This window comes from Neovison vison, chromosome 5 (genome assembly GCF_020171115.1).
Source record: "Neovison vison isolate M4711 chromosome 5, ASM_NN_V1, whole genome shotgun sequence".
Lineage (NCBI taxonomy): Eukaryota > Metazoa > Chordata > Mammalia > Carnivora > Mustelidae > Neogale > Neogale vison.
The window spans coordinates 150,653,670-150,677,431 of NC_058095.1; the positions used below are offsets into that span (position 1 = coordinate 150,653,670).

A 23,762-nucleotide genomic window follows, 5' to 3' on the forward strand; every position below is an offset into this window, starting at 1 on the left:
ATTCAGTTTGGATACAGAATTTTGTCCTTATCAGATATATATTTCATAAAAAGTAAATTAGAAATTTGTAGGTCATTTGCTTTTGATAAAGCCACTTTTGTTCTTTGCCAGTGTCTTAACCTCCAGAACTCTGCTTTTTACCAGGATGTGAGAATCAAAATAACTTGAAGAAAAATCTCAAAATTCATCTTGGTCTATCCCTCCCCATTTTGGTATAGTCGGTACCTTCCAGTGAGAACCTATTAGGAACATAGCTGTAATTGAATAAGATAACTCTTAGCCTCAAGCAAAAAAACAGGGGCTTCTGTTTTCTGGAGAACCAGGGGTTTCTCAGTGAGAGGGACTTTGAAAGAGTCGGTTATAAGACTTAGAGATTAGTTGGGTGGGTTGGGGAGGGTTCGGAGAACCAGAGCTTCAGCCTCGATTGGATTCTTCCAGAAAGGAGAGGCCAACCTACCAAAAGGTCTCTCAATACATCTGATCAACAAGGAGGGAGAGTAGTATGGAGATCCATCTGTAAATGGTAAGGAAGTCCACTCATTTTGCCTCAGGGAGGAGATGTTCAGTACTTTTTGGATGACCTAGGGCTTTGTTTTTGTGTGTGCTTAGACAAAATTTTGAAGTGGCTTTGCTTTGTCTCATTTATCATGGCCTCGGAGTAATTTTGTCCGGTGTTGGCCTTCTGTGAGATGGTTTAGGTATAATAGACTCTCATGACCTAGCTGTGAGTTGCCAGGCTGGCTTCTGAATGTCAAGGGCAGCCTGTTTTTTTCTTTCTTAATACCTCCCCCCTGCTCTCTTCTCCAGCACAGCTGTCGGGCCTACTACCTTTTAATGACACGTTTCCAAGTTTTTATTACAAAATATTTTCTGTGTACAGAGAAAGCAAAGCTAATAGTATGATAAACATCAGGCATCCATCAAACAACTTAGGAAATAAAAGATTGTAGATACAAGTATTTGAGCACTCTCTCAAATCCTAATTTCTCCTGGGAGGGAACTGCCATCTTGAAGTTGATAGTTATTGCTCTCAAGTACAAGGCATTTTCATTTTCTTTTTAAAAAAAAATATACATACGATATTTTATGGTCTCCCCACCTTCCAGGAGTTATGGAAGATCTAACTTTAGTACACATTTGTTGTCATTTTTTTTTTTTCTTAAATTCGGAGGTTGTTTTAAGTAAACACTAAAGCATCAAGTGACATAAACATGAAACAACCTCTACTTCATACAGGTCACAGGACATAACTTTATATAAGTACCGTTAAGCATTATAAATGAATTTTAATCATCACATCAAGTACTTTGTGCATTTGGAGTTCAGTGTCCTACAGTGACTTTGATCCCAGGGGCAATTTTTTGTTTCCACTTACCATGATGTTTGGTAGATTTTTCTTCTTCCCTCCACAGGTTCCACCAAACATTTTAACACTAACAGAACTGCCTCAATTGGAAATTCACATTTTATGCATTAACAGTCTATTTTAATTTCATGAAGCAGAGGTTTGCTTCCTCCTTGCAAGTAGAAAAAAAAGGAAAAAAAAAAGAAAAGAGGAAAGCAGTATTGCCAAAAGAAGTGATCTGATATATCCAGAGATAAAGATGTTGAATTAAATACTTGACTTTCATTACCTTTTACTTTACATTTCCATAGAACTTAAGCATTAATTAAATACACCAGGGCCTTCCTCCTTGCAGGGGAACATCTCCTCTCTGACAAGAATTGCCAACTGAGGGAATGTTTGGCACATTAGACCTGCCATTGAAAACACAGTCACTTTCCCCGAGAGCACAGCTGATGCGTTCTGACAGACGGACAGGCAGAGCCAGAACACAAGGAATTATCCCCATCTTGTCTCACCCTTGCTGTCAAACAAACTGGTGATGGGACTGAGCGTCTTTTGCGTTACTGGAGGTCTCCAAAGATAAGCACGCTTATAACTGTATTACGTCTCTTGTCACCTGGTGCCACTTGGCACATCTCAAATAAAAGCAGGGACATTGTCATGGTCTTCTGGGTCCCCAGTATACTTCCTCTTACTTGGCAGGGACAGGAACCAAATATCAGGTGTCTTAGTCTGTTTGGGCTTCTGTAACAGAAATAGCATAAGCTGGATGGCTTATAAACAAAGGGCACTTCACTTATCTCTCCTACTTCTGGAGGGCTGGGAAGTCCAAGATCATGGTACAGGTGGATTCCGTGTGTGGTGAGCGCCCTTTCCCTTGTTCCCAGACACCATCTTCTTGCTGCGTCCTCATGGGCCCAAGGGACAAGCTAGCTCTCTGGGGTCTGTTTTATAAGAACACCAATTCCATTCATGACTTCATCACCTCCCAAAGACCCCAGATCCTAATACCATCACCTTGAGTGTTAAGATTCGGCTGTACAAATTTGGGGGGGCGGCACAAAGGTTCAGACCACAACATCAGGTTCAACCGAAGTTGATGTTGAATGCTGAGTGCTTGGGATGTTAAGTCCACTGAGGCCCAGATATGTTCTCGGGGCTGGTCCAAAAGGTTGTTGGACCAGGTGCCCCAGGATTGGAAGGGAATGTTGGAGAAGCAAATTCCCCAAGGTCCTTATCATCCCAGCTTGACATGTACCTTCTCATGGCAGGGGAACACTTAAGAATCTGCCCTCAAGAGTATACATGCTGCACCACAGAAATGGAAGACAAGTTAAGCCAGCAAAGCAAACTCGAGTTTGAAAACCTTGTGGAGGAGACGAGCCATTTTGTACGCACCACATTCGTGTCCAGGCACAAGAAGTTTGACGGTAAGTGGGACAACTTCTCCTTCTCTCTGTTCTGGGGGTGCCTTCCTGAGACTCTCGGTCTTCTGGGAAAACCTTTTTTTTTTTTTTTTTTTTAAATACAGGATCTTTTCTTTCCTTCTTAAACATTTCTATAACTTGGTCTATATTTAGAAAAAGCATCAGCGTTCTTGACAACTTTTGTAGTAATATCTTAGAACAACCCGAGTTAACAAAGAACTGTTTTGAATTTGTGCTTTGCCTGTGAGATTTATTCTGAAAGATTTAGCTTAATTTTTCATGATTAGAGTGATTCTAATTCAGGTTTTGTCACATCATAGCTTGTCTTAATTTTTCATCTGGGGATTTTCTTTAAAATAATTAAATGTCATTTAAAATTATTTGAAATATAACAACACTTTCAAGAAGACAGACTTGTTTTCAGTGCTGCTGACATGGACTCCTTTATTTCAGAGTTTGCTCCTCTAAGAATCTAGCCACATTTTACATTGCAGTGACAGTACGTTCTGACTAAGGTTTAAATCCTCTATTGATTTCCTGATTATAAGCCATCAAGTTCCTTTCTATATTCTATTTGTTAAATAAACATTCTGTAGGAGAGAGCACAAAGAGTGAAAGTAATCATTACTGGGGTTTCAGCATTGAATAGTCTCATCCGAACTTCAGAAAAAAACTTTTTCAAAAGCAATCTGATTTTTATAAACTGATTTAATAATGATAGTGATAAAGTTGATATTCTCAGGTGGTTGTGTAGTCTTTAGAGCTTTAAGAAAGGGATGCAATTCCTGTCATTCATTGTAAAGCAGGCTTGCCAATTTTGGTGACCTTTCCTTGTACCATAGGGTCACACTAAGTTGTCCTGGGCCAGGAGACCCGCCATCTTTTCCCTCATCCTTTCCAGTCAATGCATGGTAGAGCCCGTTAGAAAAGGCTGGCCAAAGTTTGGATTTTCCTTTTTCTATTCTCTGCAGCAGGCAAAATGTTCTGCTTCGTTGCTGCTTTAAACTAGTATAGTAACACCAATTTCTTTCACATCAGCCCTCTGAGTTCTGAGAGACAGGTCTACCTGCTAGTGTTTTTAGTGCTTAAGGTGCTGTGACGTTTTCCGTGGAAGTCAGAGGGACTTTATCTTTTCTGCCCAGTGTCCCAACATCTGCACCTTCGTCCTCTGCCCCTTACTCTGTGTTCAACTTTATCTATGGATGTGCATGAAAATAATTCCTTACTTAGAGGTGAAGCTATGAATGTTGTTCCCATGAATGAAACTAGGGAGTACTTAGTTGCTCCCCTTGATTGACAGATTACAAATCCGGTGACGTCTAGGAGTCCCTGTAGGGGCTCTGTGTTGGAGGAAATGTAATGTATCACTTCAGATGGAGGCAAATTGAGACACCTTATGGTTTGTTACAGAAAGCAGGGAGCGTGATCTGAAGCTGTTGACTTTTACCTGTCTTTGGAAAATGATTCTCGTGCCTTTATTAAGTCGTACTCCAAAGTTGCAGTGAAATAATTCTAGGCAGCATTCATGACACACGTGTATATTTCCTTCAATAAAAATATTTCATGTAAGGTGGTTTTATGAAGAGTTGATTGATTTTTTTAAATGTGTAAAGCCATTTAAAAGGATGGAGCCAGATACTTGTGTTCTTATCTCAATGGCTTTTAATATCTTTGAATTTAGAATTCTTGATCTCATCTAGTTGGACTTACTAAAGAAACCACTCTCCATCTTTCTGTGACTCTCTGTCTCTCTCTCCAGATGTGTTTTAAATTGTTTAAATGTACTTTGGGGCATTATGTCAATTGATTTGACAGGACATTGATTTTGTTAAGATTAGATCTGACATGGGGGGGTGATGCATTCTTTTCCTCATACTGCATCTCACTGCATTAGGCCGGGATGGGAGAGAAGTTGAGTTTTAGTGTTTTGTTTCTTTTTGGTTTTGTTTATTTGTCTGTTTGTTTGTTTTTACCCAAGGAAACTTTCAGCCAGACTTATTTGTAAAACTCAACATGTGATCCTGGTGAGCTCGCCTTTTGAAGGGTTCAGTCTTTTAATAAACAAACAAACAAATAAATAAATAAGAAACTATGTAAATAAACTCAAAGTTCCCATTATAAGTTCTTCTGTCTGTTTAGACAGTTTCTGGAAGGTCAGCCACACAGTTGTATGACTTACCGTCTTATCCCGTGAAGGCAATCCTGCTGAGTTACCTTTTAGGAACAGGAGTGCATTCACAGGGCAACTGTCCATTTTTTCCCTTAGCGTAAGAAAAAAAAAAAAGAAAAGAAAAGAAAAGAAAAAGGAAAAAAGAAAAAAGAAAAAAAGAAAACAACAACAACAACAACAAAAAACCCAACAGACTTCCTCATTGATGAGTATCAGTTGGCATGAGCCCACAACTATCTAGGATCAGTTGTGGAATGTTACCCTCTGAGTCTGATTTTCCCAGATACAATCAGTGGTATTGTGAAAGACTTGGAGTTTATTTTTAGGAGCTTCCAGTCCATGAGTCATTTTGCATTCTTGCTGGGGTCTCTCGATCCAAAGTGTCCATTCTGCATTTCTGACTCTGGTCCCACTCTCTCAGGGATCTTGACTTATCATCTGGATTTTGCATGTTTTTGTTGGCTATATTATACATATGACTGTTTTCCATGAGAAGGTGACCACTCCCTTTCCTATTTTCATTAAGTACAAGAACAATTTTAATTGCATCTGATACAAGTGATTCCGTCCAAACCATACCCAGAAGGCTACGTTCAGTCACTCTTAGCCATTAATCTACAGTTGTCACTTATCTTATTGTACTAGAAATGTTTTGATTCCATTTAGCTTTTCATTTTGTGGCAGAGGTGAAACTCCAAAAATGTTAAGATAACATTCTGTGTATTGCTATAATCTTTCCAGTTTTTATTAATATCTTTGGTAATATTTAGAAGAAACTCTGTATAAAATTATAACTATTCACTGGGTGCTCAGAAACTAAACCCAAGTTCGTATGAGTTCTTCTCCAGCTTCCTAAATGGACAAGTTTGGCTTCATTCTCCCATTAGCCCTAAAATTTGTAGTTGAGAGGCCATAAATTGAAAAAATATATGTCTAATCTCAATTGCAGACATTCATATTCTTTGGCAAAGAATTTTCTTATACCTGAGTAGCTTTTTCTTTTTAAACATACGATTGAAATGTTATGATGAAGGTATGTAAAGTAATAGTTTCTATTCTTGGCACTGATACTTTGCTAAGTATCTCACAAGGTTTTGGCTAGTTGGGTTTTTTTTGTTTTGTTTTTTTGTTTTTTGTTTTCTTCTTTCCCCCTCCTTTCTCTGGTCAAATTTCTGCCTCTGGCTCACATAATCTAGCCCTATAAGCCCATCCCCCTGCTGGCGGGCCTTACCTACAAAGATTCCCTCAGAACTGTACGGGTTGTACTCAGTTTGCTCCATAGCCAAGCCCAGACTTTTGTCACACCCCCAGGGTGACATCACAAGGACCATCCAGAAACACCTGGCCGAATGATCACAGCATTACACCTTTACTTCTCACATGTCTCACCCCTGCCAAACACCCAGACAGCCAGACGTGTGCAAAACAAGTAAGTAACTCATATACAAATATAAAAAAAGGGAGTGACATCTCTGCGCACCCACTCGTTTCCCCAATATTGTTGTGTGTAGTGACCCTCTGACCCGGTCAAATTTGTGTGTAAAACTCAACCTCACTCCTGCTTCTAAGTGGCTCATGTGTTAGGATTCTAGGAAAATACACAACAACCAAACACTCTGATATTAGTAATAGTAATACTAGGGTAGCACCTGGCCATGTTCCTCACCCCTTGCAGATGTTCAGCTATGGACCAAAGTGAACCACAGGGCAGAGTCTCAGAGCTACACAGTGGGAGACTCAGCATCATCGAGTCCTAGGCTGAGCCTTCCTGAATCGTCAGCCCCAGGACCCTTTGAACTATCCCATGCTTTCCAGCCCCCAAACGTGCTAAGATTTCACCAAGGGCAGCATCTACTCATATGTCTCTTATGTCTGTCCAGTCCCAGTGCTTGTGGGGAGGATGTGATGCTGTCTTTCAGAGACAAGTGGAATGGGACTTTTTTTTTTAAAGCTTAACAAAGAAAATTACCCACCTAAATATAGACTGCTCCCAAGGAACCTGGGGCCTAGAGAGAGTAAATCACTTGCCAAGTTTCCACCAAGAAGAATGAAACCAAGACTGTAGCCCAATACTCTTGACTTACGTCAGACTTATAAATAGTAATGTGATAGGAACTTGACATTTGCTTGAAATTCTAACTAAGCTTTTATTTGTTTCAAGTGGGTGCTGGCTCAGAATTATTGATATTCCTTTAACAAGGCAATGATGATATTGGTGGGTAAAGAATGTACCTATGTTTTTGGAAAAGGCAGGAATAGTATTCATTTGAGTGTTGACCCTTGGTTAAAGGGGAATGAACGTTTTGTGCAAAAATGTTATTGAATCAATTAAGCCATGTTATTTATTCTTATCTCTTATCTTATCTTGTAGCTTCTGTCTTAATATGGGTACCAGCACCCTATTCTCTAGGAATCTATATGGAATATGGATTTTTCAGGGACTGGAAAATTTAATTGAAGGGTATTTTATTTTGCTTATTTTTTTTTCTTCAGATTTATTTGAGCTGAAATTTATCACATTTGAAGCTCGATATGGTTTTTTATTTGTTTAGTTTGTTCTTCTTGGTCTTATTGTCTTATTATTTTACTTTCCTTCCTGGTTTTTATTTATGCAATTTAATGATATACATTTGTCCAGAGATTTTTGGCAGCAAGTACATTTTTAAAAGCAAAAAAAAAAAAATTGAGCAGTAATTTCCATCTTTCTGAAGAACTTATTCTGTAGTAACACTCAGAATTCTCATTTTACTGAATGTGGGAATAACATACACACAGCGACATAATATTTTTATGCTGCAAATCTGCTTATGTTTTCTTTTTAAATATCATTTCTCGTCTATATACTGTGGAGATGACAATAATATAGTGATATCTGTAAAATATGGTCTAATTTTCCTAGAGAAAACACTTACTCGAAAAGGATGAACCACTAAGTAGTTTTCCATATGGTAGTAGAATCTTCTGTATTTCCTATCACATGGGTGGGGTGTCTATGTGTGTGTGTGTGTGTGTGTGTTTGATTTCAGTTTAGAAACATTTATTCAGAACGTTCTATATAGAAGAACTTAACCAGGGGTGTAGTAGGTAAAAGACAGCTAATAATGACAAAAAGATGTCCGCAGTCTGTCATGAAGTTTACCTTACCTTGTTGGGGAGATGTGCCTCTAAAACCAACAGTAAAGAAGTCAGGATTGGCTCTATCATATGGTAGAAATCTATTGGAGACAGAAAGGAGGGAATAGAGTGTTGTACTTAGAGGCATCAGAAAAGACTTTTGGAAGAGGGGACGTCCAGGGCCCTTAAAGAATGACTTGATTGTATTAGTTAAAAAGGGGGCAGGAGGAGACAGATTCTGTGTGTATGTCCTCAGAGTCCTTGGGATATGTATTAAACATATTTACTATTGATGTTTTGCCACACTGTTCATTTACTGACATTTAGTGTGGATCTGTTATGTAGATATTCTATAGAAATGTACCAGTCCTGTATCAGTCTTCTATTGTTTTGTAAGAAACAACAACAAAATTTCAGGGCATGAACAAGAAGCACTTATTTTTCCGTAGCGCATCTTTGGATTGTCAGGAGTTTTGACTCTTCTTGTCTATGCCCTATTCAGGTTGGCTCTAAACTATGATTCGGTCTGGTCCATTCTAGATTTCACTCTTCTTTTGGAGGCAGCTGTCCATCTTGGTCATCTTCTCCTCATCGTGGAATTTAGACACTAAAGTTCGTAAGTGGAGGCACGATGCCCCTAACCTCCTAACCTAGGATGGGCACGCTCTCTTCTTAGGTTCTGTTGGCCAAAGCACATCTCCTGGTTATTCCCAATATCAGTGGAGAAGGGAGGAGATGACTTCATGGAAGTGAAGGTTGGGGAAGGAGCAAATACTTCTATATCCTAACCACCATAGTTCTCAACTGACTCCTGCTATTCTTAAAACAATATTCTGTGTTCCACATTGGGTGGTTTGTTCCTTTTTGTTTTGGTGGATTCTCTAGGAATTCAAGAGGGATAAGTATTTTCTAAACAAAGCACATTGATATACCTCTTATACCACTAACTTCCATGACCCAGCTCAGCAACAAATGCACACAAAACCACACACATACTCACGTACCACTTCCATGACGTTATTCGACAATAAACAGGTGTGATATATGTTTCTTAAGCTACTAGTACCCTTGTTCACTGTACAGAATAACACGCTAACTATAATTCATAAGGGTTATCACATTAATTATCTTACAAAGTAATTAGCTGAGCACCTCCTTTAATTTTGCTAGGCCACCACCTCTATGGCATGTATTTTATCCGAAGGACACACCTCTGGTAATCACAGTGTGCGAATTGGGTTTTAGAAATTGGAAACTGTCATACTATCACTGGAAAGTAATCTGCCAATTTTCCCAAAGCCTTTCCAAAAATAAGAATCAGCTAACCAGGGATTTCATCTGCGGCAGAACTAGTGAACAGATTTACAAATCATAAATGCCTTGCTTCTGCACAGTGTTGGAATAGATGGCCATGCTAGGGGTCCTTTAAATGCAATGCAAGAAGAACTCAAATCTTTGTACAAGTGAAATTTGTCTTCCTTTTCTTTCTCCCTCCTTCCCTTCCCTTTCTCCCCAACACCCCACTTTTCTCCCTTCCTTCCTTCCTCCTCCTTCCCTCCTTTCCTTCCCTTCCTTCCTTCCTTCTGGAATTCCCTTCATTTTTTTTTTTCTTTTTTGTATTCTGCTTTTTGGACAGATCACTCAAAGCTAATGAAGCACACTACTGATACACAGCCTCGTGTCCTCTGTGATGGACTACCAATCGTTTTTCTAATTCTTAGATCCCTACCACATACCTCAAAGTAACTTAAAACACATTATGGTCCCAGTGTAGTTGTAATATTATCATCTTATTATCACCAATTCCCTTGCATGGTGGCTTTGCCGAGCAGCTGTTTCACAGACAAGCCAATTTCTTTTAAGTATTGCTCTATCAGATGCTGAAACCAGCCCTACCAGAAGGGTTCTTGGTCATGAATGTTAATGAGCAGACAAGTATCTGCTCTCTGACAGGGGCTCACTAATCCTTTGAGTAAGTATGGGTAAATTATAGGAGAAATTTTATTTCACTTAAATTGATCTGCCACTGAATAGAGGAAACTGATTTTCTTATTTTAATGAAAATCAAGAAAAATATTTAATGGTGGTGTAAATTAGAGCTCGGTGGAAACATTTCTGTCTTCAAACCTGAGAGCACTCAGCTCAGTGTTGGACTGCATAGTGTGCGTAATGACAATGGAAAATTCATTATCTCTAGTTAAGGGTGATGTACGGTGGGAAGCAGTATGAGTCACTCACTCTAACTGGGATTTTGTATCAAGATTCTTGACTTTCCTTCATCATAGGGAATTGGAATAAACGTGTGCGTTCCTCCTCTGCTGAGACAACATGGTTTGCCTTTTTCAGACAAATAACAGGGTAAATGTATAAGAGGCATTTATGTGCTTTGAGAGTTCTAAGATTTAGAAGAAAATGATTCAGGTGAAAATCTGAAATGACATACCCTGTCCTGATGGGAGTCCCTGAGGTAGGCACATGGAGCAGGAAAAGTGAGAATGCTTGAAGTCAGTCGATGAGTCCATGAGGGTTTATTATAATATACCCATTTATGTATGGTTTCCACATTTCTATAACAAAAAGGTTTTTTAACAGGAGATAACTGATTTGAGCATATACAGGATGGAAGATGTTTAGTTTGTGAATCCATTCTGGATACACAACAATGTCAACAGATACTGTCTCTCTCATGCCTTGTGTATTTCATAATAGTAAATTGCACAGAATGTACCATTTTCAAATCACAAAGATGGACAGAACTTACGGGGATTTTAACTCAGACCGAGACTACTTATCTCCTGCTTCTACCCAGCATTTTATTGTTCATTGGCTAGAAATGGCATTTATAGTTTACCCACACGAGTGGGCTTGTTAACAAACCTATTACGTGTGATTCAAAACGTTGAACTCTTGTTTAGAAGATACAGCGGCACCATGACAAGCAGGCTGTTCCTGCACAAAATTTGGCAAGATTCAGAAGAAAATGTAAAATGTAAAATTTTAAGTACATTATAAATAACATTTCTATACTGTTCAGTAGTTACCCAGTGATTTTTAGTTGAATGACAACACCTACGTGAGCTTGGCATTTTAGCAAATTAAAAGGGAAAGACAGCTTTGCCTAAGCAATTAATTCCACAGCGTTCCAAGTATTCCACTGGGTAGGAAGAGAACACTGAGCCAAATGTGGAGGTAGAGTCAGGAACCAACTAAGCCTGCAGAGTTCACAGCGCTCGAGAAATTTTAAGAAATCACTCAATGTGGTTTCAGAATTTTCCATTTATTATTCTTTCAGAAGGTTTGTTATATTCATTAAATGGACAAATGTTATTTTGGGGGTGACTATATATAGTAGCACATGATCTTCATGCTGTTTCCTCCTCACCTAGTGGTTTAATTGAATCCAAACAACTTGAAAATGAAAAGCAAACTTTGAAGTAAGATAACAGGGGATCTGGCCTCCAAGGCCTTGCCGTGTTTGAAGAAATTGTCATTCTCCACATATTTTTTTTTAATTTCTGAAGATTTCTTTGAGTATTTTTTCCTCTTTGAGGAACCACGCTGCAGTCATTACAGCCTTTGGTTTCCCCAACCCTTCTGTCTCCTTCTCAGTGCTAATGTAATTGACAACCTGGTCATTTTTACTTATTTAGTGTTTTTTTTTGTTTTTTTTTTTTTTTTTTTTAAAAGAAGTATGATCAATTGCCTGTTCCCTGTTGAAGTCTGAGCTCTCTAAGTTTGGGGATTAGGTCTCCTATTTCTATTTTATCTTCCTTTGCTTGACTTACTACGGAACATATTTTACAGTGTTGCGGTGCTGTCGAACTACGGCACTGGCCCCTGCAGACCCAAGGGCACACACTGGTCACGTGAATTACTTTGGTTTCAGTAATAAATACGACAGAAGAAAATGGGAAGCTTTGCATTCTAGTTCTCTGTTAACTCTTAGGGTCCATAACCGTGAAAGTCATATTTGATTTCAGAAGCATTTATTTCAGTGGATTAAATGGACCTAATTTCAGATGCCTAGAGCAAAGATGGTCTTTATATAGGAGCACAGATGGAAATCCTTATCTCCAAAAGCAGGGTGAGTGTGTTCTTCTCTTCACACACACACACCATACCCACGTGGACAGAGAAGAATACACTCATTCTGCTTTTTGACGAGTGTGTGTGTGTGTGTGTGTGTGTTTGCACATGCATGAACATGGAGAGGTCTAGATGCACCTGAGTCACCCTGAATAGGTTCCTGGGTTTGCACACTGGAAGTTTTGATGCTTTGGTCAGGATGGGACTCAGAATTATTTAGCTTAAGGCCCCCCACGTTTCTGCAACAGTCTTTCAGTGTCCTGGTTTCAGTGGACTTGAGAGGTCAATTATCAGGATATAATATAGGGCGCCGAAAGATGACAGAGGTCTTTGCTCTATCACATTAAATATTGGGGTCAGTTTAAAATCTGCCAATAAAAAGTCCCCACTGTGTTAGACAGGATTAAATTACCAATTACTCATCAAACTATGTGTTTTATACATTAAGCAAGCCTCTTTTTTCACTATGATTTTGACAGTGAATTATTGCTCAAGATTCAGAATTCATTTGATCTTTTGCAGATCAATATTAGACTTTGTTTGAATTTTTCACAAATCTGTTTTCTCTTTTATTTTCTAGTTTGTAGGATCTAAAATATTTATTTTTCACAATCTAGAAAATGCATTTTAATTTCTTCATGTCTTTTGTTATTTTTATTTTTTATTTTTTGCTTGGATGATGTTTTTGAAGTCACATAGCTTTTTAAATAGCCTTTTTTAGTAGCATTTTCTGGATCTAAATTAATGTATGCTTTTTGTAGAAAACTTGAATAACTTAACTTTAAAGTTTTAAAGGATTTAAAGTTTCTTTAAATTTATGTCTGTGAGGGTGGGGGGAAGGAGGAAACCGAACCTGGTATGTCAGGATACTGAAGTAAAAATGTAATAATAACTAGTATATGGCTTCTCATGAAAACTTATTCAAATAACTTATGAAAAATAAATTGGAATTTTTAATTTCTATGTTTCATAGTTCATAAATACCAAATGAAAAGTAGAAACCACATCTCTGTAAGAGGAAGGGGATTTTCTATTATCTGGGGATAGTATCCCCCCTGCCCCCATACTTCATAACATTTTGTCAATACAACTTTGGACTAATTTTCCTGTGACTGAGTTGATGGTCTTGATTTAGAGGACACGTAGAAGCCCTTTCAAATTAGGACAACATAGAGCTAAAGATTTATGTGATCCAATAAACCATGGTTTATATTAAAGAATAGGTCAAGGGAATACTTAAAATGAATCCTCTCATGAAGGGATTTATGGAAAATCGAGAATGAAGGAAAAACAAATGAACACTTTTAACGCCCTTCTTGAACAATAGTTCACAGTTCTACCCATGGCCCAGTTATCATTAGATCAGCCAGACATGCTCTCTCTCTCTCTCTCCGTTGTGCCCAAACATTTCAGGAAGAGAAATGGCTTCTGAGGCTATTGTCAGGCCTGGAACTTTCTAAGACTCCCTACAAACCAGGGACTAGCCCTCAGGCACAACCTGTCCTTAGTTTGAAGGTTTCACTAGTCTCTAGTGCGTAAAACTCGATTATATTCTACAGTTAGAAGAGTTGTGGAGCCAATTTTAATTAATATTAGCATTGTCTGTTTTTAAATTGCTAAATACATTCCCCCCAAATTCAGACACTTTTTAAAAAAATGTTTAAGTTTGTTTTTCTCTTGGCTGTTTCTAAAGCAAAACATCTCTTTTTTTTTTCCCATGTAGATTCTAGATTCTAGGTGCCTGATGCAGTGAATGTATTGTCTCATTCACTCACACATTCCCCATATTTGGGGAAAGGTCTACTTTGCTTATATATCATGCCAAGTTCTATTCAAAACAAACAAACAGAAAAGCCAGGTCAACAGCTCAGGGCTTGGAGTCAGAAACTAGGTTTCAAATGCAGAATTTATAGTTTATTAACAAAGTGACCTGAGAAGGTTCTCGAACTCTTGGGGCTTCGTGTTCTCTCTTTTAGAAATGAGTGTAATAATCGTAGTTTTAAAAATGTACATAAGGAGCCCAACACGTGTCCGACAAAAAGTGAGGATTTCATTTAGGACGGCTGTGCCCCACTCTTCTTATCTGCAAGTGCTTCCGTGCTTGTCCCTAAGAAGGTGACAGCCCACAGAGTCACTCAGATGAGAGCATAAAGAACTGTAATACTGTGGCACCTGGGTGGCTCAGTGGGTTAAAGCCTCTGCTTTTGGCTCAGGTCATGATCCCAAGGTCCTGGGATTGAGCCCCAGGGTTGGGCTCTCTGCTCAGCAGGGAGCCCGCTCCCCCCCACCCCCGCCGCTGCCTGCCTCTCTGCCTACTTGTGATCTCTGTCAAATAAATAAATAAAATCTTTAGAAAAAAAAAAAAAAAAGAACTGTAATACTGATTGGTGCCATGAGCGAAAATATAGATAAAATATTAGAGAGGAATGAAATGATTTTATGATGAGAGGACCAGGAGTGACTTTGTGAAAAGACAGAATGAAAATGTCTTCAGGTTACGAAGGAATTGGACATGACTCGGGAAGGACGTGGACACGTGGCTAAAAGGCATAGCTGTGGGGAATCCACAGTTGTGGAACGAAGGATGTATATGAATAAAAGAGGAGTAGAACCAGTAGTTGGTCCTTGAGTATGTTAACAGTGTGGAAAACTCAGTCTGTTCTCTGAAAATCAGTGGGTGCTCTTACGTCTTTCATTTAAATAATAGAATTTACTCTTGATTTTGAAGTTACATAGACAAAAGTTAGAATTCCTGTTGAACACCAACTAACAAAGATTGCTCTGTGGGGTTGGTTCTGTTTTATTGATGACTGACAGCAGATGTGTGGATTAGAGGACAAAATGCAGTCAGTCGATTCCTTATTTTCTTTAACGTGTGTATCTGTATAATAATATTTTTAAATGGTAAACTTCCAGGCATCTGTGACTGAGTATTATTCATGTATGGTCTGTGTGTAAGAATTCTTTACCTTAAGGGCTGCTAAATGTTATTTCCATGGTGATTTGTGAGGAATAGTATTTTAGGCACCAACTCATCTATTGTGCTTTTCAGGTTACTCACTACAGTGAATATGTCTTACTCTTATCATCACAGTAATTGTTAGATGGTTCATCTGATTATGAAAATGAACATTAGGAGCACCTGGGTGGCTCAGTGGGTTAAAGCCTCTGCCTTCGGCTCAGGTCATGGTACCAGGGTCCTGGAATCGAGTCCCGCATCGGGCTCTCTGCTCAGCAGGGAGCCTGCTTCCCTTGCCCCCTCTCTCTGCCTGATTGTGATCTCTGTCTGTCAAGTAAAAAGTAAATAAAATCTTAAAAAAAAAAAAAAAAAGAAAATGAACATGAGTTTGATACCTTCCACGAGGCCCTGCCATACCCACGCCTCCTCATATGAAGTTAGCAGTTTTGCTGAAATTTTTTCATGATAATCTTTGTTCATAGTTTCAAAATCAGATTTGTATTTGAAATTATTAAATTTCACATTACATTATATCTGATAAAATGTTTAATTCCTTTCAAATATCTTGCATAAAGATTCCCCCAGTAAAACGACACACAAATATATAGGACAAGGACCCTGCTGTAAATATTTCCATCCACAACCGAGGTGGACACATAAATGTTGATCATTGCCCACTTCATGCAATGATCTGAATGTTCTCAGTAGCAATTTAGCACACAACGTAGTGTGTAGATCTTTGGGGATGGGTGAATACAAACATTTTCATGGACTCCAAGTCTTCATGTCATTGAGAAATTCCGCCTCTAGAGCTCTGTTAAGAAGTCTACATTATGTAAAGATATGCATATTTACTTACTGTACATTTATGCAGTGTTTATTAAGTGGCTATTGATTTTTTTTGTGGTTGCTTCTTAGCAGTCTTACACTCTCATTTTAAATGTGTAATTCTTTTTTTTTTTTTTAAGATTTTTTTATTTATTTGACACAGAGAAATCACAAGTAGGCAGAGAGAGGCAGGTAGCGGGAGAAGCAAGCTCCCTGCTAAGCAGAGAGCCCGATGCGGGACTCGATCCCAGGACCCTGAGGTCATGACCTGAGCCACCCAGGCATCCCTAAAATGTATAATTCTTAAGGCAGCTAGCATCTCCAGTGTTCCAGTTACTGGGCAGGGAGCCCTCCACAGTAGCAACGCCTTCTCTTAGCTTGTTGCCCGTGGTGAATGAAAGATGCATCCCTGGGTGACTCATGATATTTCTTCATACTCAGGTTCACCAACTGTGTTTAATAGGAACCAAGTTCATTTGTGTGGAGTATGAAGACGCCAAGACTTTAAGAGTCTTTAGAATAAACTTCACCTGGGCATCACCCGCACGCCTAAGAGGGTTTTTTGCCAATAAGTAATGTTCCCTCACTACCCAGTCCGCCCAGACAATGTGGGAGAGTAGGGCAATCTTCCGAGGAGGGGTCTTCATTAAGGAGGTCTTTGTTCCATGAATCCGTTCCTCACCTAAAACAAACAAACGAAAACACACAAACAAAAACAAAACAAACAAACAAAAAAAACAACATTTTGAGGGCTATCAGATTTAGGTGAAATTGAGCAATACAGTTAAAAAAAAGAAAAAAAATCAACACTGGATCTTCCTTCCTTGGGAAAACGTTCCTCATTACCCAGCATGGCATGGTGATTTTGTGGTGGCCTCATAAAAGCTACCTTAGTGACAAAGCAGAAAGGTCAGCTGTTTATCTTCTTGCTAATGTTGAAACCATAAATGTGGCTTTGCTCTCTGCTCTGCATCATCTTCATTTTAGAACCTCTTTCTTCTGTATTTGAACATCAATCGAGAAGCATGTCATTGCTGTCAAATATCTTAACCTTACATGCAATGTCTCTTTAAAATAAGTAATATAATGAAAGAAATGAAGCCTCCGTAACCTTTAGAGAGGCTAATTAACTGAAGGCCTCTCATGATGACTAATGGCATTTTTTTTCTACATAAAAATCGCTTGTCATCTAAACAAACATTAGTGCATGTAATAAACCATATTGCCAGATAGCTAGCATTTCGGATTAAATGAAAAAACCTTTATTTTAACAAGGTGATAAGAGACCGAGGTGAAAGACTATAATTAATTTCTTCCATGGGAAGAAGAGGGTCTGAGGCAATAAAGTTGTTTTTTTAAAAAGCATTGAGAAAAAAAAAAAAAAAGAAAGATGTGTCTTTGAAAAATATTTTTAAAGGAACCCAAACCACAATATTTTAATAATCACACATTAGGTCATATCACAGACCACATCATTACAGGGTTGCTGTTTTTGTTCTTTTGTTTGTTTGTTTATTTTAACTACAGTTCTTACGTTTCCAATATTGTTTTCTGTTTTCCCCAGGAAAAGAAAACCAGGCAGGATCCTGTATTCCGCTTTATAGTTGCCATTAGCTAATAGCGCCGGTATGGAAAAGCCGTGCCAAGTGCACAAGAGCTGAAAGGTTTTCGTTTGGAGTATTTGTTTGCAAAACAAGCGCAGGCTAATGGAGGATCATTTGTAGAAAGCTCAGCCATGCTGGGTGCTCATTAGATAACTTCAAGAGAGACTCTCTGGTTTGCTCTTCCCTACCCCCCTGTTGTAGACACTTGTATGGGTTTCAATTAAAAATCTCCATTTACTTCCAGCTGGCAGGGTTAGCATCCATTCTACCAGCAGAGAGCAAAGGTCACAGCCTCCTGCGTGAAGACACATTAAAAAAAAAAAAAAAAGATGCCATTTGCCTTCCTTGGGTAGGTGCCTTTGAGCCACTCAGGGCAGGCTGGGGGAGAAGATTCCAAAGGGTCCCACGGTCTGGGGTCTTGCACCTTGTTTACCGATGTCGCTTTGGTAGCTGTTGGTCCAGATGCTGTGACTGCTGTTGCTCTGTGGATTGGGACTCAGCAGCAGCTGTTGTTCTTTGCTGGAGCGTGTTTCTGAAATTCCAAATTTAATAGTCTGAGACCCAGTCATTGAAAGCTATGCTGAAAGTTAATTTGCTGAATCCAAGTTTATTTTCCTACCTCCACCGTGGTTGGTGATAGAGCCTTTCGCCTGTGATGCACAATAAAATGAGGGAAGGGCACCTGGATTGCCCTTCCCCGGGCTGGTGAGGCAGAGCAGGGAGCAGTGGCAGCATGGGGTTCGGGGTCCCCGGGGCTGGGCATCCGGCTGTCCTCAAACTGTCGCACATCCAGATCCAGGCTCTGCCGCTCTCCACCCGCACAGGGTTTGGCGACGGGACAGACTTCAGTTTCTCATCCCCAGTGCTCAGAATAATACATCCTGCCTTGCAGCGTGTGCACATGAAATAAAGTGCATAGAACACCTCCTATAGAATGCCCGGCACATAGGTAGATTTTACTATTTTTAGCATGCTGGCCATGTCCCTTTTATGAGGGTTTTTCTGATAAAGGAAAAGGTTCTGCGTTTTCTTGCCTCGCTTCTGAACATGGAATTAATTTTCTCGCTCCAAAAAGATGAAAATTCCTAGACATTCAAATAATTCTACCTCCTGTTTATTGGGTAGTATTCTCGGACTATTGTAAGCACTTTCGTAAGCATTTGGTACGTGCTGTCCCATTTTTAGCCTTCACAACCATCCTGTGAGGTAGGGGATATTGTTATTCCTGCTGTTTTATAGTTGAGGACGTTCTTGCTTGAAGACATAAGTAATTTGCTGAGTTCACGTTGCTAGTCAAAGACAGCAACAGTGTAGGCTTGAATCCAGCCTACACCCTGTACCAAGCTGTACTTTCTCCCACAAGGAGAGCAGATCGATTTACCTTGAAATGAAGTATTCAAGCTCTGCTTCTGACAGAAATTTTCTGTCAGAAAGCTCTGGGGGCGCCTGGGTGGCTCAATGGGTTAAAGCTTCTGCCTTCGGCTCAGGTCATGATCTCAGGGTCCTGGGATCGAGCCCCGAATTGGGCTCTCTTCTCGGTGGGGAGCCTGCTTCCCCCTCTCTTTCTGCCTGCCTCTCTGCCTACTTGTGATCTCTGTCTGTGAAATAAAATCTTAAAAAAAAAAAAAAAAAGAATGGAAAGTTCTGGTAAACATTTTGTGAAAAACTCTACACTTTGACGTGCTCACTTGGACAACTTTGGGTATGGTATCCAATGGACCTTATGCTTGACGTGCCCAACCACGAAAGACCAAGTTAGAACTTTGCGTTTTAGCAAAGCTAACACGCATCTCTACAAACAGGGCAGTGCCCGCCCTGGGGATTCAGGGCCACGTGATCTGTGAAGCCACCAGAGCCACAACTGACAGAGTGCAGAGGTAGGATCCCCGTTTAAAAGTGTCAGAGCTCACATGGGAAGTTTGGCATATGCCAATCATTCTGAAGACAGGATCTCAGACACAAGAACAAGAAAGGGAGAACCAGTGCCAAAGATTCCAACCCAAATAGTAACAAGTACGATGTTAGAGTCTAGAAAGTCTGAGTCCTTCATTGCTCGTGTCAAAAAGCACCCCTGTCTTACAGCTGGAAGATGGGGAGCCATAAATAGATTCTGCTGGCAGGAAAGGCATGCTTTGTCTCTTCTTAGGAAAGCATTAAAACCCCAATAGTGTGGACTGCTTGGCGTTACCAGAGCTCTATTCAATAGCATACCACATGTTTTAATGCAAATTATGTTACATATTTTATACTTTAGCTCATGAAGAAAATGTCACGGTTCACGATAATGTCACTATTTAAAATAAAGATAAAATAGTTAAATGTTCTAAAGATTCTATAAAATGTAAAAAAAAATACCCTTGATTTTGCTAATACTTCTTTTTTTTTCCCCTTATTCCTAGTAAATAGTCCTGTAAACTTTCTGTGAACTCTGATTTTGCTTTAAAAGCAAACATGCTGTATTTATAGCATGGGGACCCTGAGAAAGAGAGACACACTCACACAGAGACAGACAGAGCAATTTGGTCATATGTGGTGGTAATAGTGTTTTATTTGGGGGAATGAAACTAGCCTCTGGGATCAGGGTTGGGAAGAAGACTTTTCAATGTATATCCTTTTAGTGCCTTTTTAATGTTTGACCATATATATGTGGATTACCTATTCAAAACTGTTTTTAAGAACAACCCAGTGCAGCTCTGCTCAAGAAGAGCATTAATATTCAAATTTAGTTCTTAACAAGATGTTAGAGGCAGCTTGTGAATCTTTTGTTTTCCTACATCCTACTCTCGATTTAAAAGTAACCCTGTTCATGTCAGAGTCAATGATAAAACACTTCTAAGTTCAATGAAACATGTTTTTTCCTCTTCTGAAGAACACTTTTTACCTTCCTAGAAGTGAATGACTTTGACATTTGGATGCTGTACTGTTTCTTTTTTAAGCATGTTTTGTCATATGAATTAATTCCAGGAAAAGGCCAATTCAGTGTTTTAAGATTTTGCATAACCAAGTGAGGTGTTAACCAGGAGCTCTGTCTTGGGACTTGCTCATTCCCCACACTCCTTATTAATATCCTTAGTCTGTTTCTTAACTCTCTACTGTTGTTTTGAACATTTCAAATTGCCCTACTTTTCCTGTGCTATTTCAAATGTAAACTTTCAAGATTTCCTTGATCTGAGACCTAGGAAAGGCACATGAGACAAACGTCACATCACAATGTAGCATTTTTGTCAGTTGATTTTCCTTTTTCAACTTGGCCAAAATGTTTAATTCATTGTCATTCTCTTGCATGTCTCTTTCCTTATATTTGTTTTTTGTTTTGTTTTGTTTTGTTTTCTTCCCCCTCTCAAATGCCCCTAATCTCCAAGACCACGTGCAGGACCTCAGCGCCATTATCTTCCCTTGATCGGTGTCTCCATTTCTATTCTCCACCTTCCTTCTCTCTGTTGTCAGTGGGAAGGAGCGACACTCAGGGTAACATTCTGCAATTTGAGACTTCAATTATATACCTGCTCCACTCTGGCAGGCGTCGGTCCCTCTGCAGTTTTGGAAATGAAAAGCGTGTGGGGAAAACTCTGAAAGGAATTATAATGGCTCCTGGTTCATTGCTTATGGGGTGGCATTTTAACAAGAAGCTTCCTCAGGGATCAAGGAATACAGATCCTTTGAATTAACAAATTTAAACTTCTCATTCAACTCTTTGCCTTTCTCCCATATTGGTGAGCATTTTGATCTTGTCTTCATGAGGAAATGTCTATTTTGTTGATTTTTTCAGGCCATCGCTACTCGATTGGGCTTTGAAAAGCATACTGATGTTTCTTTTTATCTGGGGACCCTGAGAATATTTATAAATATAGATTCATTAAAAACACATCTGGTCAGGGTAGTTGTTTCAATGATTGGAGAGAAAAAAGAAACAAACAAACAAATAATGAGAGTGAGTTCCCTTCTGAAGATAGATGGCCTCATGGCTGACCAAGAACTAGAGCTGACAGAAGCAGACCTCCCACCTGGCATAAAGCAGAGCCATCTGCATTTGAGAGATGGAGAGGCAGGGATGAGTTGGAAAGTTTTACCTCTCCAAGTAATAATGGACTCATGTTTTAAGCCACTGAGCTGCAAAAGCACTTACTGCCTGAATATTGTTCAGTAGCTTATGGGAGATATGTTTCTGTGTCTTATTCTTTCAAAGTTAAGTCCTCCAACCTTGTATTAATTAAATGTATTGTATATTGCTAATCCTTTTTATAGAAACTCAGCAATTTTTAGGATAAAGACAAATGAGTTTTGTCTCTATTAAAAGTGATAATGCCCGACTGGGGCATTTCTGGAAAGCTTTTATTAATTTATCACACTTATGGACCCCCTCCTACCGATCAGAGATGCCCATTAAGATGAATTTCACAAAATAAATAAGCTAGTTGTCACATTGAAGAGAGTTTTGTTAACAGTTATCTACAATAACAGTACCATTCGTGCCGTAATAGATGTGTTAAGCAGGATTTGGAAGCAAGAAGATGGAAAGACTGCTTTCATTGGTTGAGTCAGAGAAATCGTTAGAAACACTGATGGGGCTATGTGGAATTTTAGCATAGAGACAGGAATTTATTAGATAAAGAAGGTGTTAACAACTACTCTAAGTAGAGAAAGATGAGAGAAAATATGCAATATTTCAAAAATATTTTTGACGTCCAGGACTTTTTGTGAGAAATACACTTAGACTGTTGTTGAGCTGAAAAATCAAAGTGGACAATATTGGACTATATAAGCCCTGAGATTTCTTTACTGATTAAAAAAATTTCATGATTCCACATGATTTTACTGTTTCATAAACACCGGGGTTCTGTTTTCACCTAAAAATGCTGATCTGATTCATTTTCACTAAAGAACCTCTGTAGGGGTTTCTTGACTTTCCTACTTTGAGGGAAGACCGTAGGGTCCAGTGATTGCAATTATATTTTTCTTTAATACTGTTTTATTGTCTATTACATAGTGACTAGAACATTCTTGAGGAAATTCTATATCTACTAGGATATGGCTTTCCTATACCTCTTTTAAAATTTTTTTTTAATTTTTTTTTTAGGATTCCATTTATTTACTTGTCAGAGAGAGAGAGAGAGACAGCACGAGCGAGCACAGGCAGACAGAGCGGCAGGCAGAGGCAGAGGGAGAAGCAGGCTTCCTGCCAAGCTAGGAGCCCGATGTGGGACTCGATCCCAGGACACTGGGATCATGACCTGAGCCGAAGGCAGCTGCTTAACCAACTGAGCCACCCAGGTGTCCCCTTATAACTCTTTTAGATTAGAGATTTATATTCCAGCAAATTTCTCCTGAGATGAACTACAAATACTGGTTAAATTCTATCCTATTTATTGTCTGAAGAAACTTGTCATTTTAGCCTGGTTAACAGATAGGTTTTCTTTAGAAGCACAAGCTTCAGGCTATTTAGACATAATTAAAGTCATTCTATAAAAATTGCTGGTTCAGCATGCTTAGAGGCTCAGCAGGGTCAGATATTCTAGGACTGAATTCCCCTTTAACCAGTTGATGAAGAAACCAGTAAACAGTGCGTCTTGATAATGCTGCTCTATCTGGTATGGTTTAGTCCATCATTATTAGAACAGACATTGGAAACTTCCAGCGAGTGAATAGGTCTTAGATGAGAAGACAGAACTATTTGAAGGCATCTTTAGGGACACATCTTTATACTCTGAAGGAATTTAGAGGTTTCCTCTTTAAAAAATATACTAATTACCTCTACTTACCATCTAATAGTCTGTCTACACATTTTATTCCACTTTCAGAAATACTCATTATGCTTTTTTGGGTGAGTGTTTGATTAATATGAATCTCATTTTTTAAAGATTTGTATTTATTTATTTATTTGACACAAAGAGAGAGAGCACAAGCAGGGGGAGCAGAAGGGAAAAGGAGAAGCAGGCGGGGCATGATCTCAGGACCCCAGGATCATGACCAGAGCTGAAGCCAGATGTTTAACTGACTGAGCCACCCAGGCGACCTAACATGAATCTCATTAACTAGGGAAAGATAATCTCTTTCTTTGTAAGTATTGAGTTTGGGCATGAGCTTGACCCAACAAAAACTTTTGTGCTTAAGTGTAGACTAGTGGATAAATCTCTCCTTTGTAGGTGTTGAATTCAAGACCAGTAGATGGTAGAGTAGACAGGAAGGGCAGAATTCAGAGATTCTATGTCCTATACAGATGCCATGG

At 39.1% G+C, this 23,762-nt stretch overlaps 1 protein-coding gene across 2 annotated transcripts in view; it reads left to right on the plus strand.

Moving 5' to 3' along the window:
- The window catches only part of GPC6 (glypican 6), a 1,094,872-nt gene that overhangs the window by 284,063 nt on the left and 787,047 nt on the right, over window positions 1–23,762 (plus strand). For both annotated transcript variants that reach the window (XM_044249953.1, XM_044249954.1), the window contains exon 2: window positions 2,620–2,778. In XM_044249953.1, the coding sequence (XP_044105888.1) occupies window positions 2,620–2,778 (159 nt within the window). The remainder of the gene's footprint in view (window positions 1–2,619; window positions 2,779–23,762) is intronic.